We start from the raw sequence: 15490 nt of genomic DNA, 5'->3' as shown, positions 1-15490 counted from the left end.
CTACAGCTGATACTAATAACTACATCAGTTATCCGTCTATACGATAAACATAAAAATTGATAAAGCGCCACTCTCACCGAGACCGAAATAAAACTATAAGAAACTAAAAAAGGCCAATTTACAAGTTACAAAAACACATAATTAAAAATAAAATGTTGTACAACATAAAAAATATAAAACTTAAATGAGTATAAAAAAGGCGCATTTTAATCGCGGTATTTAACATTAATATACGCGAATTGCATTCTAATTTTAAAAATAGCACTAGATAATCTTATGACATTTCATAATGTAACCGTCAATTTCCACTGGCGAAGGAAATGAACGAAATCATATTTTTATCTCTATATTTTCAAAGAGAATGAAAGAGACAACAGTATGTTGTTGTCACACGTGTTTCTGCAGTAAAATCACTCACGGTTACTGGAAAATATTAATTTAATTTTGAAGGTATTTTGTTTTATAAAATGTAAAGGAGTATTTAATTAACATATTTTAAAGAGGTCGTCAATAAACTAGGTATAATATTATTCTATTATAAATATCCGTTAATTATTATTATTATTTAAATTACATAAAATTCAATTTGATGTGAAAACAAAACAATTGTTTTTTGTTTTTTTATTTTTTTATAACAGAAGGTTCATGTCAAGGCTTAGGGCCTATTCCAAGTTCGCAGTGACTATTCTTTAGTCGCGCTGAAAAAGTACGCATTGGTTGTCTAAACACTCCTTTTTGAATTTATTTTGTGCAGCTTGCATATCGATATATTCTTTCATGGTAAATTTGAAAAAACAAAAGACATTGGTGTTTAGCGGAGATCGAATGTGGATCTGTTAATGCCAAGTCCGGCAATCAACCACTGCGCTACCAGCGCTCATCATACTTAGTACAGTGTAATGCTAAGATTTAGTATGCAAATTTACATCTAATTATTTTATCTCACACAAATCTCAAACTAGTTGTTTTTCTTCTATTTTTAAATAAGCTAAATAACATTTTACACTAATGGATGGCCATATTAATTATGTCAATCAACCATTTAAATAAACTTTTTTGTATTGAACTATAAACATTATATTTGTAGCATATATTTGGAACTTCGACTATAGAGAAAATGACTAAGCAACGATCCTCCATTGTACTAAACAAATTCTGACAGTTATCACATGGGTGAGTTTGAGATACTCACATTTTCATTCCAAATTGACGCGTAAAATGAAACGTCTCTATGAACGTATGGCTCAATTTACACATTTTTGTAAAACCATCATACAGGTAAGTTAAGAATTTGTTTGTTTTAATTTGACAGAGGCAAATGCGCGCCATTGACAATACCTATATCTTGAAATTCAAAGATTTAGAGCATAAATAAGCTATTAGCGAAGATTAAATATTAATTTATATGTTTTATTTTAAGGAAAATAATTAATTAAAATAATTAATTTTCTTAATGATCTAATTTAAATAGAGTTTCCTAATTTATAATCTGTGGGCGAAAATTCAAAATATACAGCAAATATATGCAAAGTCATCTTGTAGTATTAATTTATATGAGTAAAAAAATATTTAAATTTTATTGCCCAGACTAATAACATTAATGAATACAACTAATTTCATCATCATAAAATATATAAAGGGTAAAAAAGTATCTCGAAAAATTTAAGGTCCTTTTCTAATTCGTTTTGTCTATTGCTTAAAACTCAGTAAACTAAATATTTGCAAAGTAAATCTTTGAAACTAACGTTGTATCCTTGCATCGCTCCGTACACACGAAGTTGAATCGTCGACCAGAGTCGTCTATTCGGTCAGTACAGACATAGCGACTAACGTCACCTGTATATACGTTGTCAGGAAAATAGCAGCGACTTTTTTCACGACAATCTTGACAAACAGATAGGTAGCGACTGGCTTCGGCAACGACAGAACAAAAGTCGACGACGCGTACCCGTGCACTATCTCTATGACATTGCTTTGCGTGAGTCGCTTAGCGACTAAAATGGCCAGGTTTCGATGAATTACGTAGAATTATGTACGAAGAGCCTAGTATTAAGTGCACTTGACCAAGACATCTTTGGAGTAACCTAAATAAGATAAAAAGTCAATAATTACCAATTTAAAATAGTTCGTTACTTTTACTAGCTTATTCAGTTTAATAAAAAAATATATAAACTCAACCTAGGCATTTTATGCCGAAACTTTTTAATCACACACTTTGAGATTATTTGAATTATTAGCATAATATACTATATTTTAGTTAATTAAATAAGGCACCGTAACGTATTTTTGTAATGTTTCTCAAATTGCGTCTTTTTGAATTACATAAACACGAAAAAATTACCTTTCCATATTTCTTTTTTCTTTTCAGGCACTTCATCCTCCCGAGATTTACTTCTACAATGTCGTATTAATTCTAACAAGGATAGTAATGTTAAAGTGCATAAAAACATATATACGAGCGTCTCTAACATCGTTTTTTGCAATCAGACCGAAAGACGTTCTTACGTACGCAGTGCTATCACTGACTAAGAGTAAAACAGACTCGGCACCCATACCGGTTGTGCCGTGTTGCGACATCTTAATCAACATTGAACTTGAGGATTTTGCAGATATAAAGCTGCTTGTAAAAAAAGCCATATGTTTACAACATTTTTGCTAATTTATGCAAAAGATGATAAGAAACTGGCTCTGATAGATGGAATAGACATTCAGAGGTCGACGGTGAAGTTAATACTGTCTTTATTGATTGAGGCCGGCTAGGTTTAATATAATAGTGTTTTTTGTTAGTGTCATGTTTCTGTGTGGTGATGATGATTCTTGACGGTGTGACCACAGTAGACTGACCACAAACCCGCAGAATTAAATCTCAATCGTACCTTGAATAAGTTTTTATCTTGTTTCTGTTGTTCGAAGTGTTAAGAAATAAACTTACATCTCGGTGTCCTTGCTAATTTCACAAGCAATTTTAATTAACATTTTTTTCGACTTATTGATTAAGCAACATCGATATATTGTGAGAACAGTTGTAGCAGCGAAAGCCCGACCTCAATTCTAATCTGAATTAAGCTTACATCCCCGCCAGTACACCAGCTCTTGGTCCATAATTTAATGTCCTAGACCTGGGGTCGACAACCTTTGAAACAAAATTTCTGTCGAGTATCATAGTATAAAAATGAGTGACAAAAATATTTTCTTGGTTATAAGAAAGTAGTTTTTACAGTTCTGTAAATTGTTTTGTAATTAACATGTCTGTAATTAACTGATGTACACGCTATAAATTAAGGTCATTACTTGTAATTACGTCGCAGGTCAATGTTTTTGTCGAAGGCTGCAAAGTTGATGTTTTGAATTTGAACACATTACTATAGTAATTAACATTTATTCATACCATACAATATCACTTTTTTCGCAATATACATTTTAATAAAAATATGAGAAAATAACCATATTTGGAATTTGAAAAACAATTTGTCTACAAGATTTAGACGTTTATTTGGAATGAGTGTCAAGAAATGAATACACAAATTAATTTAGGTTTTCCGTATTTAAGTAAGAACAAAAACCAAAGTTAAAGTTATATGCATGTGTATTCCGAAAAAATGGCAGAAAACCAGATACCATTATTATTTTCACCGAGAAAAAAAATATTGACAGCTAGCTGCGATCTGTCACTGTCAAGTTGATTTATCGATTTTAGCAAAACAAAGCCATCTTTGTTGAAGTTGAGGCACAACATCTAAGGAATAAAACACTACCATGGAGAAAGATCTGGATAAGGTTGTGGATGAAATAATGGCTACGCCTCAAATAAACGGATGTATAGTTGCCGATCATCAGGGGCTCTGTCTCGCAGCTAAAGGGACAGCTCATGTCGACTCCGCCGGAATTATCGTGGCATTATCAGAGCAGGCGTGCAAAATACAGCCAAATTTGAAGCCTCCCACAATCTGCTTGGAAACGGATAAAAAGTTATGTTTGGTACAACGACATGGCACAATAACCGGAGCGATTTTTAAACTGAAGCCATGAATTGTTATTCTTTATTATTTAAGTTAAAATTAATTATTGTTTATTTGTAAAAAATGTAAACTATTTTAAGTATCATGTTATAATAAAGACGTCATTCAGAGTTCATTTAACTTATGTATGTTTAAATTTTATTTGTTGTGAAATAGGTAAGCTACTTAGCTTTCTTGTCACTCAGATCAGGTCATACTCATATTATACTCACAACCGTAACCCGAGGTAGGCTGATGATTTCATCATCAGCAACCTGCCCTTACCCCTACAAAAGGTCAGTACTTCTCTTCTATACATTACATCTGTCATGTCCAAATTCACTCTCTTTTTATGCAAATCCTGTTTACAAAAATCCAACCTGCTCCATACTGATGGATAATGACTTAACTGATTTATAAAACTTCTTTATTTCGCAAGATTATCTGTTTCTGAACTAAAATTTCCATCATGTCAATATGTTTTGAAATACAAAATTCCACATCATGTTTGTGAATATGATTTGACTTTGCGCACTCAAATAAAACTACATAAATATATTGCAGTGTTATATTTCCATAAACACAAGTCATTCAACAATTTATTTCAAATGTTTTACAAAATAACATATGCATTCAAAGCTTTACATTAAAGCTGTTGTTTATATGACATGAGGTTTTCGGTAAATCGCAATTATTAAAAAAAAATAAAGATCTCTTATACGTTGTAAAGTTGAAATGAATGGTTTTAATGTGAAATTATTTATTGAAATATGGAACAGAAATATCATGTACTTATAACTTTACTTGTAAAAGTCTTAAGTACTTTTGTTCAATGTTACAATCCCCATCTTTATAAAGTTAAATATATGTAATAAATCATATTTAAATTGGAAATAAGCCATTTTTGTTACATAGATTCTATGTTTGTCAGACTATATTAAGCCTCTATTTTCTATATTTGCAGTCTGTTATATATTTTATAATAATAATAATCACTTTTAATTACTATTTATAAAACCACTTCATATCTACACCTCATCCGAGGTCATATAAGCATACATACAAAATGTCATCTTCATACAAAAACACATACAAATTTCAATGCTTGCAATTCTAATGCAAACTCTTACAATGTAATTCAGTTTGTAACACTTTTGATAAAGACATTGTCTCTATTTCTACAAAGGATATAAACGGAATAATGTTTACACAAGTTCTTAGATAGTGAAAACCTACAGTATATCTTATTTTAAGCATACAAAATTACTCAAAACTTGTAAAATTTTAAATTACAATCACACTTTTTTGCAGATCCCAAAATAGATTAAGATGGCCGCACAGTTGACCCTCTTGTGGACTAATAACTTTGAATGATAAGACAAGTCATATCATTTTTTCATCATAATTATTTGTTTTAACAAATGTTTATATTAATGTTATTTTACAAAATAACATATACCAGATAGATAGACATTCAAAGCTTTATTGGGAAAAATGTTTGTATATTTTAAGATTTTAGGCAAATTGTATATTGAAAAATCAAACACAGGTATCTTTTTATTATTTTTTTCAGTCATTGTAATACAGCTTATTATTATTACAAAAATTTCAAAATGTAGTTTAAAAATTACTCTACAGTTATGTTATAAATATATGTTATAGCTTTTATAATCTTATAATGCAGCTAAGCTACCTCACCTCATACATTTTAAGATAAGCCTAATTTGTTTCTAGCCAACTTCTGTTTCTAGCGTGACTACAGTTTTTTTATATAGCTCTACTAATATTGCTAGACATTCACAGGAACATAATTATATATAAGTTCACAATCATTGCTTATCCATGGGCACAGAGACTGAGTATTTAAGGTTTATACAATTTCTAAAGGCAAACATAAATCAAACTTTCATATTACTATGTAAATAAGTATTAAACAATTTAGAAATCTATATTTCTAAATTTTGTAATTTCTCTTTTAATGTATCAAAAATATATTATAAGTAAATAAAACTTTAAGTCAGAACACAGTGTCAAGAAAACGTAATTTAGAACAAATTGAACAAGCTTAAGTTTCCTACCAAATAAAAATATATTCAAAATCAAACATAATATCAATCAATAAATTTCCAATTTTCACTGCTCACTTATTAAGGCTTGGTATGCACTTTCTTCTATCACAAAAGAAGAATACCAAAGTCTTATAATCACAAAGCCAAAGCACTTATTAAACTTGAACACTAGGCACAGTCACATTTAACACTAGATGCACTGTCACTTTACAGTTTAGACTTGTTACATAGGTATTTATGTAGTATATAACTGTAGATTTTGACTACAATGTCTTGTATTGACACATATAATCATCTCGCACATATTGTATGTATCAAATACAAGTATTAGTGTAGTCAAAACCCTTAGTAAAATCACTTGTATAGTCCACACTTAGTGCATTGAAGTCCAATAACTGATGCAGACACAGTGATTGCAGCGCTGTCACACTGCCGCCTTCACTAGTGAGTCTGCAGCCAGCAGCAGCATGCGGAACTGGCGCGTCAGCGTATGCCCAGGGTTGGCAGACAGGAAAGCCATCACCTGCTTCTGCAGCTCGCGAAGCACTACAGGCAAGTGCTCTCGTGTTACTGGGTTTGTTGTGTCCAGGTTCATTATAGCTTCCTCCAGATATCTGTACAAATACATCGTTTTTATTTAGATGTTATGAAAAAGTTACAATTGGATTTATCAGGTAAAAATAATATCAAATAAAATATGAATGTCGTGACCTATGTTTGAGTTGCGTATCTCGCTGCATATCCGCAGCGAGCTGCTGCACAAGGGAGAGCAGGACATTCTGCTTGAGCCTGCAGGGAGGACCGAACACTCGTGTCGGCTCAGCAGCGCGGCACGCCGCTACCACCAGCGCCAGGTCGGAGGCCGACAACGCCAGCTGGAATGCGCCGTTTACGTCTCCGCTGGACATCAGCGACTGGATCTGGGCCACTTGCATCTGTATACAAATAATATAATTAATCTACATACTTTGCCTACTTCAAAATAATATAACGCTTACATAAATTAATTTTACGAAAATATTAATGAAAATAATACAAATTTGTAACTAAATAATGCAATCTAATCTCATCTTTTGTTTATTCAACTACTGAAAATAAAATTAAATGTCCATTAATTACCGTAAAATACCGAATGTAATTATTTTACAATCGTACAGTGAATTGAAACATTCTATACACATCTAAAAGATTTAATCGACGAACTAATCAAATACCATTGTAAATAATTTATATTCTCAAATAATTAGTTCAAATTCATCAGTACTCTGACTAGGAATGGCAATGATTCTTGGATGCAGTTTCTCGGAGTGGTGCGATGTGACTTCTGTAAGAAATGCACATATTCAAAACATAATTAAACCTTCAAATTGTACAAGCCTACTAAAGAAAGAAATAGTTTTATCTTTTTTCTTGTAAAAAAAAAATGTCATAGACTACTTTTAAACCTTGTTTGCACTAATAACCTGTGCGTACCTGTCTGTCGGCGGCGCTGTGCGCTGCGGCGGAGGAGGCGGGCGAGTGCGCGCGGGACACCTGCAGCGCCACACTACGCGCCTGCTCGCGCCACCACGCCAGCTCCTTCTCCAGCACGCTGCACATAACATTAAGTAAATCCTTAGTGGACATTTTCATAGCACCACACTAAGTTTTAGTAGGAAAAATCTGCACCAACATAGTCAGTGATCATTTACCACTTTTGAGTGTGTGAATAAATAAATAAATAGTAGTCGATATATTACAAATCTTATTACTAGCTTATTCCAACTGCTAAAATTAATTTAAATGCGTGTGCACCTGTGGGTGACATCCCTTATGGTGGCGGTGATGTTGGGCTGGGCGGTGGCGGCTGCGAGTGCCTCCGCGTGTCTCTCGAGCGCGGCACGCAGCGCCTCCGCCCCCGCCATGCCGCCGCGCTCCGCCGCCGCGCGCGCCGCTGACTCCGTTTTTGCTGCGACTGTATAAAATGCAAAATTACACTAACATTCTAAAAACATTAAATTCTGGGACGCTGCCAGTTGAAGCAATATAAGTTCAAGGTAGGAAAACAAATACTATATTTATGTGACAAAAAACCATATGCCTAAATAAGAACCTAGATAAAGAATTTTTTTGAAATATTTATTCAACTTACACTCCTTGGTGCCGTTCTGGAAGGCCTGGTTGATCTGTCTGAAGATCTGCGCGTGCGCCTTCTCCATGACAGGTACGACGCTCTCGCACAGCGCCTCGCGGAATGAGTCGCGCACCATCTCAGACAGGGACGTCGCTATTGCACCGCTCAGTCGCTCCATTAATGTCTATATAAACATCACATTTTTCACAAGATAGTTTTTAAGAAAGGATTAGATCTAGCACCATAGTGTAAATTTAGTATGAGAAATATACACTAAACAAATATTTAGGTAGCCGTAAAGTCTCTGAGTATGGCAGTAAATGATACGTCGTTGTGTACCTTGCTGGTGGCGAGTTTGTCAATATTGTCGCGCAGCAGGCGGTCTGTGGCGGACAGCTTGGCGGCGAGCTCGTGCTGCAGCGCGTTGGCGAGCGGCTCCAGCGCACGCGACGCGCCCAGACCTGCCGCCGCCGCCGCACGCTTGCTCGCCGCCTCGCCCAGACCAGAGATACGCTCCCAACTATAACATCAATACACTCTTTGAATGATCTATCGTTCATAACCAATACTTTTCAATCTTTTTAGGGTTCCGTATCTCGAAAGGAAAAAAACAGAACCCTTATAGGATCACTTTGTTGTCTGTCCGTCTGTCTGTCACGACCATTTTTGTCAGCAACGCATCAGTATATGATTTGTAAAAGTGTTTATTATTGTTGAATGAGGTTACCCGTCAGCCATGGCGGTGTGTATGGCGGCGGTGGTGCGCTGCGAGTGCTCGTGCAGGGCCGTGTCCAGCAGCTCCCGGGGTGCGCGCGCCTCCACACGCAGCACGCGCATCTCGCGCGTCTGCGCCGTCACCAACTCTGCATACACAACATTATTTACAACACACACACACAATCACAAATATTCCCGTCCCGATGGATGGATGTATGGATTTTGTGATTATTTTCAGAAGGGCTGCATGGATCTCGCTAAAATATGGCATAGATATAGAATATAGTTTGGAATAACACATATCATATAGGCTTAATTAAAAAAATTATGTTTTATTTGAATTCTATAATGTTATGTTGTACATAAATAATAATAAAATATAAAAGGATGGTTTAATAGAGACATACCCATTAACTTATCGAGCTTCTGTTCGAGTGCATCTAGACGTGCTCGAGACACGTCATCGCTGAGCGTGGTATGAGCGGCGCTCACTCCGAGCGGCTGGTTCAGTGCGGGCTTGAGCGGCGCAGTGAGCGGCGCAGGGAGCGGCGCAGTGAGCGGTGTGGTGGCGCTCAAGTTGCTCATCTGGTCTGTGAGCGGCGTGCTCAAGTTCTGCCCGCCCTTGTCGCTGGACGCCTTGCGCTGGTTGGCTTCCGTGATCTGTTCTAGTGATATCTGTGGCCATGTTGTCTCGCTGTCTGTAATCAGTATAAATATATATTTTTTACAGGTTTTATACTCATAAATGTCAAAAATATTAATTCATAATATGTTCAATTATTTTAAATGCGATTGTTTAGATGGATGGATGTTTTTTGAAGTTATCTGATGAACGGCTGCATGGATCTCACTGAAATTTGGCATATATGCAAAACATGGCCTAGAAAAGCACATAGGCTACTAATTATTATTTTTAATTCCGCGCGAAGTCTCGGGCGACATCTAGTTGCTCTATAATAATAATATTTGTATAATGTGGTAAGAGAAGTGCTGACTTGTACGCGTGAGTTTATCGGGCGGAGAGTTGCCGTGTGCGTTGCGCGTGCTGTACGCGTCGGGTGCGGGGAACAGCTGCTCCGCGCCGCCCTCCACCACCCCCACACCTACACCCACCCCGCACTCCGCAGTCACCGCGCAATCCACCTCCTCCTGTACATACACATTTTCACAAATAAACACATACACTTACTAATTTAACAATCGTTACTACGAATAAAAGGTGAAAGAAACAACAACAAAGTCCACGACCATAATCCAGAGGGGTAGGCAGAGACCTCTATTTGTATAGCAAAGAGAATTAAAATTGTGGGATATAGAGAAATATAATTTGGAATTTTTTGTCATATTTGAAAATCGCTAATTTTACATGTACTACAATGTTGACATAATATATGCAAGGTGTTTATACAATTGTAGTTTTTGGAACAATGAGTCTCATAAAATAGCGCACAACGAAATAAAACCAGACATACCATATCCTCTTTGTAATACGTCTGTTCGTTGTGCGACATGATCTGCTGCACCTCAAGGCTGGGGCTGGAGCCGCCAGACGGAGACTTGCCCTCCGCACCTGCTATCACAGCTTCCTCAGGACCTGATCACAATAAGCAAACACCACGTATTACGGGACAGTAAAGTTAACAAATTAGAATGTTTAACACCCCAATGTTTTTTTTTTTAATTTTTGCCTGTCCGCGTTTGTTCCGGGTAATCTCTGGCACGGCTGCACCGATTTTGACAGGACTGGGAAGTTGCTGATGTGTGCGAGAGTAACATAGGTTACTTTTTTTAATATTATCTGCGCTGACAAAGCTAGATTGAAATGAAACTAAAGTTTATATTATTTGTCGTAACCAACCATTAGTTGTGGGCAAGGCTTTATTGACGACATCGGGAGTTGCCGACAGTGGCGGGTCGTCTTCGTCGCGCTTGCCCGGGGAACTGTAATATTAAAAATAACAGAATGCAATTTTTGACCCAATAAATAGCAAGAAACTAACAATGTAGGATATGTATAATAACCTGAAAGCATCCGGTGTCATGAGGTTGAGCTGTGGCGGTATGGAGGGCGGAGACTCCGCGCGCTGACCCATCAGGCTGCCCGGCTGCGTCTAATACATAAAAATATCAAGCCGGCAATAATATAGTTAATTTTCATATTCAATAAAAAAAATATTTGCAAAAACATGCATTTTTAATTTTAATTATTATTACCCTTGTATGCCTTCATTTACTACATAAACATTTATGAAAAGATGTTCAGTGTTCTATCAGCTAACAAGGTGTACTCACTTGACTCCTCATGAGCAGGTTCTTGAGCTGCTGGCTCTGCTGCTGCAGGATGGTGGAGGGCGCGGGCGCAGGGGCGGGGGGCGTCGCCTCCTCCAGCCCCACCTCTATGCCCATCTCCTCGCACTCCGTCACCATACCTAAATATAATCAGGCAATTTAGCATCTAAAAATATTACTTATATCTGATACTAAATCAGCGTATAACTGTTTTAAACGGGGACTTTGGTGTCAGGAAACCACGGGTAGAGGTATTGTGAGAAAACGGACCTCGGGCGAAGTCCTCGGGCGGCGAGTACACCAGCTCACCCTCCTGCAGACCCTTGGGCTGCACGATGTAGAGACGCAGACTGACACGTCGCCCGCCCCCACCGCCGCCGCCCCCCGCACCGCACTCCCGCACACCCTCCTCCTGACACAACGGCTTACTTTAGTACTAAGTTCATATATTTTCTACATTTAACATTTTGTTTCTTTAGCAGTATGATATTAAAATAACAATTATATTTACATCGTGATGAAGTTCAAATTCATCTGGAGAGTCGCCATTCTCACCGCTGGAGCTGCTGCCGAGGAAGGGATCCTCGCAGCCAGATTCACACTTCACCACCTCCTCCTCTGAAAATATATACTTTTTATTACATTATGACCATTACAGTGTGTTTATATGAAATTTACATCTACATTTATCTAAATTAACTTTCAGACAAAAGTGTCACACATTAAAATAAGTACGAGATATTTAGGTTAAGTAATTATCCAACAAGAAAGTCTGAAAGAAAACATAGGTTACTAAGTATTTTTTTAATCCCTTGGGTCGTCGCGGACGCCGGTTAGTTGATAAAAAACATAAAGAGGATATCTTACCAGCATCCACAATACAGAAGCTTAACACAGGATAAGGCAACAGGAACTCGGAGATGCTCTTACAATAGGCCATGGCGTCGTTCACATCACTCGCCATGCTCAGTACATACAAACTCCTGGCCTTGAAGTCTGACAGCAGCAGGTAACTGGAGCTGTAGTCCAACATTGCCTTCAGGCCCAGGGTTGGTTCGCCATTGATAGTCGGTGAGAATGAAATACTCTGCAGACAGTTCCATGACTTGCAAGACCAGACCTTGATCAATGTGTTGTTGTCCGCACCAGTTATAGCAAACTTCCAGAATTGAACGCTGTAACATACATATTAATTGTAAACTTACTAATATTATGGATATTATCAGGTAATCAGGTAATACCGGAACAGCTGTATGGATTTGGGTGAAATTTAGCATAACAATAGTAAGAAGAATAGATTTAGTGTGCTCTAGGGATAGCTTTGTTTTTTTTACTTAGGTTAGCTGATAACTTAAAGATATACAATGAGTAGAATATACATGTTAATATAGATAGAATACAACTCACTCTGTGTTGTAGTTCTTGTGGTTGTCGAGGAAGAAGAGACAGCTGACAGGCTTGCCGTCGTGGGGCTGCCACTTATGCAGGCAGCGCAGATTACTGTCGTTCATCATGTACACCTACATACATACACAAACATTAATGGATAACAAAATAAATATTCCACCTTTACACAACCCATCCATTTCTAAATGACCCAAATACCTACAGTTTATTCCTTCTCTCTCTATACTTTTACTAAGCAATTTAACTTGAATGGATATACCTGGAAAAACATAACGTATCCATCAGCGGCGGCAGTGGCGAGGGCGGTGCCGTCGGGTGAGAAGGCAGCAGCCAGCACAGGTCCGCCGTGCTCACCCGCCGCACGCGCCCCGCCTCCTTCCAGTGCTGCGCGCGCGCTCGCGCAACGCTCTAGCCCCCCACTCGCAGACACTGTCTTCATGTTCCACATGCGAGCTGCAAACATACATTGTCACACAAAACTGCTTATTCCCTTATACTACCAGCCTTATATACCAGTGATGGCTACCATATTGCTTATACATATTGCAGTTGCGTGCAATATGCACTCGTACTCGTGAACGACTCTCAAAACAGATTTAATGCTAAATGTTCAATAAGCAAATGTTTCAGTAAGGCTTAGAATCCACAAAATTCGTCATTTACTTGGAAGGTAGTATATGTGTGCGGGAGTATCATAGTTGACTTTTTAAACTTAAAAAAAGATGTCGATTATCTTCTAAATATGACGCAAGTTCAGTAACATATAATCAATTATTTAACTAACCAACATTCCCGTGTGTAGTGAGCAGCAGCCTGACGACGTCATCGTCAGGTACCTCGTCCTCATCATCGGGGATGTATGGGCACCACACCACACGATGAGTGTTACCACCAACTCCAGTGTCCTCTCGCACTTCCACCACCAAACTCACTCTGTAATGTTATAACAATTTATGGTTAGTTTATCTATTCTTTTAAAATAAAAATAAGAGTAAAAGAGAAACAAGTATCAATTAAATTATTTAAAAACTAAATTATTCTAAATAAAATCATCAGTTCATCCATACCCTTAATACAAAATTCTTAAATCATACTTACTTGAGGCTACTATCGGTAAGTTCAATTTCATGGACATAAAAGTTGCCCATTTCGTCAATACACGCCAACACAACTTGGTTTTGAATATGGGCAAAGGCCAAGTCTTGAACCTGCAAATAAATAGATTGATAAAATATAATATATTGCCTTGAAGAGAGAGAAGAGAAGAAGTTGAACGGATTGACTATGTCCAATATTGTTGATTACCAAACTATAAAAATATGGGCCAAAAATTTACCAAGAAGAATGTTATAGTTTTTATATAATGTATTTTATATAAAATATATAGATATTACAAATCCTATACAATAAACTTCACTTAAACATAGCTCACCAAAGATTAATCAAACTCACCTCTCCCTTCATCCCTTTGATTAAAGTTCGTCTATCAGTTCCTGGCTCTGGACTGTACACCACTCTAACCATACCATTCCATGTGCCCGGATTGGCTGGGTTGGGAGCTGAAAACAATGGAAAAAGTTATATCTCCTACACCTGGACGTATACCACTATTTTATTCTATTTTTGTATTTAATTTACACTTATTTGTAACAAGAAACACTTATAGCGAATTACAATGTTAGTCAACATAAAGAAATATGTTATCTGTATCGATTACTTTTCTAAATGTATTTTGATATTTACCTTTTATAGAATAAGCCAAATACTTCCCACCAATATGTACAGCTAGCAGCTGACCAGGATAAAACTTAGGCTCCCAGTTGTAATCCACAAGATTTTTGAGCTTCACTTTAGAGCTGCCATGATTGTGGTTACCAGCATTAGTGGTGACAATGACTTCGGAGGCATACACCTCAGAGCTGCACACTCCATCTCCTTCCGAAAAGGAGCTGTAACATGCAAAAATACTTATTAAACCCATTAATACATAGTTTCATAAGACCAAATTTAAATTATAAGATACAATGCTTATGTTCATAAATTTTAGGGAGGATTGTAAAGTGTGCAATGTCCTTCAGGTAAGGCGAATTAAAAAAAATGTCAGATGACATTTAAGTAATAATTAGGGGTAGAATTAATTTGTCATTATAGAAAAAAAAGTTATAAGGTAACTTTTTATGTAATTTTTCATTTTTTAAACTTTAACCAATCTTCCAAAACAGTTTTATTTTACCTTTATATTAAATATAAATTCAAAACTACTTAATAATGCAATAGAACTACTTATATGGAAATAACCAACTTCAGCTAGATTTAACTGGAATTTGTAGAACATTGATCATGCTATCACACAGTAGAGAAAGAACAATTTCGAAACGGATTTTTGAAAATGTATAAAAGTTTAAAGGAAAAGTTGTTGATGAAAATTATGTTTAAAATTACTTACATCGTTTGAGTTGTGTCTGATAACTTTGGAAGTATCGAAGTCGGTTGCATTTTTACACAGTTTTTTTAAACTATACACATATGTAACAAAAGATGAAAACTTTACTAAAGTAAGGCTATTTTATTGCAAAAATTAAGTAGAATAGAAGAATTATAAATTTATAAATGCTCGAATGACTGACTGAAGCCGACCGACATTTGGAAAACGCGTTTTGGTCTCTTCCAAAAAGCTTTTTCTGTCAAAAATCACTCATAATAAAAATAATAATTTATAAAATGTTAGACGGATATAAGTCGTGGAAAAACATACAAATTATCGAATTTTAGTTTACTTTTTTAATTTTGTTCTTATATACTTTGGAAAAATTATGATGACTTCGTCATTTATATTATGACTTGAATGGTATTTAAATTAAATATTGGATGTAAACAGTTTTACCGAAAAATCAACT

The 15490-nt window shown here is 36.3% G+C and overlaps 2 protein-coding genes across 4 annotated transcripts; one reads left to right on the top strand and one right to left on the bottom strand.

The window, feature by feature from the left end:
* Positions 1 to 3656: 3656 nt before the first annotated feature.
* Positions 3657 to 4719, top strand: Lamtor5 (Late endosomal/lysosomal adaptor, MAPK and MTOR activator 5). The gene has a single exon (XM_013325998.1). It carries the CDS (start codon positions 3757 to 3759, stop codon positions 4027 to 4029), a length of 273 nt encoding a protein of 90 aa, XP_013181452.1. The 5' UTR covers positions 3657 to 3756; the 3' UTR covers positions 4030 to 4719.
* An 885-nt stretch (positions 4720 to 5604) lies between these two features.
* On the bottom strand, positions 5605 to 15253 carry Ge-1 (Enhancer of mRNA-decapping protein 4 homolog Ge-1). Of its 3 annotated transcripts, none has more exons than XM_013325925.1 (24): positions 15040 to 15253; positions 14337 to 14542; positions 14046 to 14152; positions 13692 to 13801; positions 13378 to 13526; positions 12853 to 13046; positions 12594 to 12706; positions 12054 to 12361; positions 11698 to 11804; positions 11430 to 11598; positions 11190 to 11326; positions 10920 to 11008; positions 10756 to 10838; positions 10370 to 10491; positions 9893 to 10046; positions 9305 to 9595; positions 8908 to 9043; positions 8520 to 8700; positions 8199 to 8364; positions 7862 to 8021; positions 7541 to 7658; positions 7332 to 7391; positions 6779 to 7002; positions 5605 to 6681 (listed from the first exon to the last, which is right to left on the bottom strand). In XM_013325925.1, the coding sequence occupies exons 1-24, from the start codon at positions 15087 to 15089 to the stop codon at positions 6492 to 6494; spliced, it is 3624 nt and encodes a 1207-aa protein (XP_013181379.1). In that variant the 5' UTR covers positions 15090 to 15253; the 3' UTR covers positions 5605 to 6491. The 3 variants fall into 3 exon arrangements, with proteins under 3 accessions (XP_013181379.1, XP_013181380.1, XP_013181382.1); XM_013325926.1 differs by having other exon boundaries at positions 11457 to 11598; XM_013325928.1 differs by lacking the exon at positions 7332 to 7391.
* Positions 15254 to 15490: the final 237 nt, after the last annotated feature.

The sequence above is a fragment of the Papilio xuthus genome, unplaced genomic scaffold (assembly GCF_000836235.2).
Source record: "Papilio xuthus unplaced genomic scaffold, Pxut_1.1 DF824655.1, whole genome shotgun sequence".
In the NCBI taxonomy this organism is placed as follows: Eukaryota; Metazoa; Arthropoda; class Insecta; order Lepidoptera; family Papilionidae; genus Papilio; species Papilio xuthus.
This window is presented reverse-complemented; position numbering and strand designations above follow the sequence as displayed.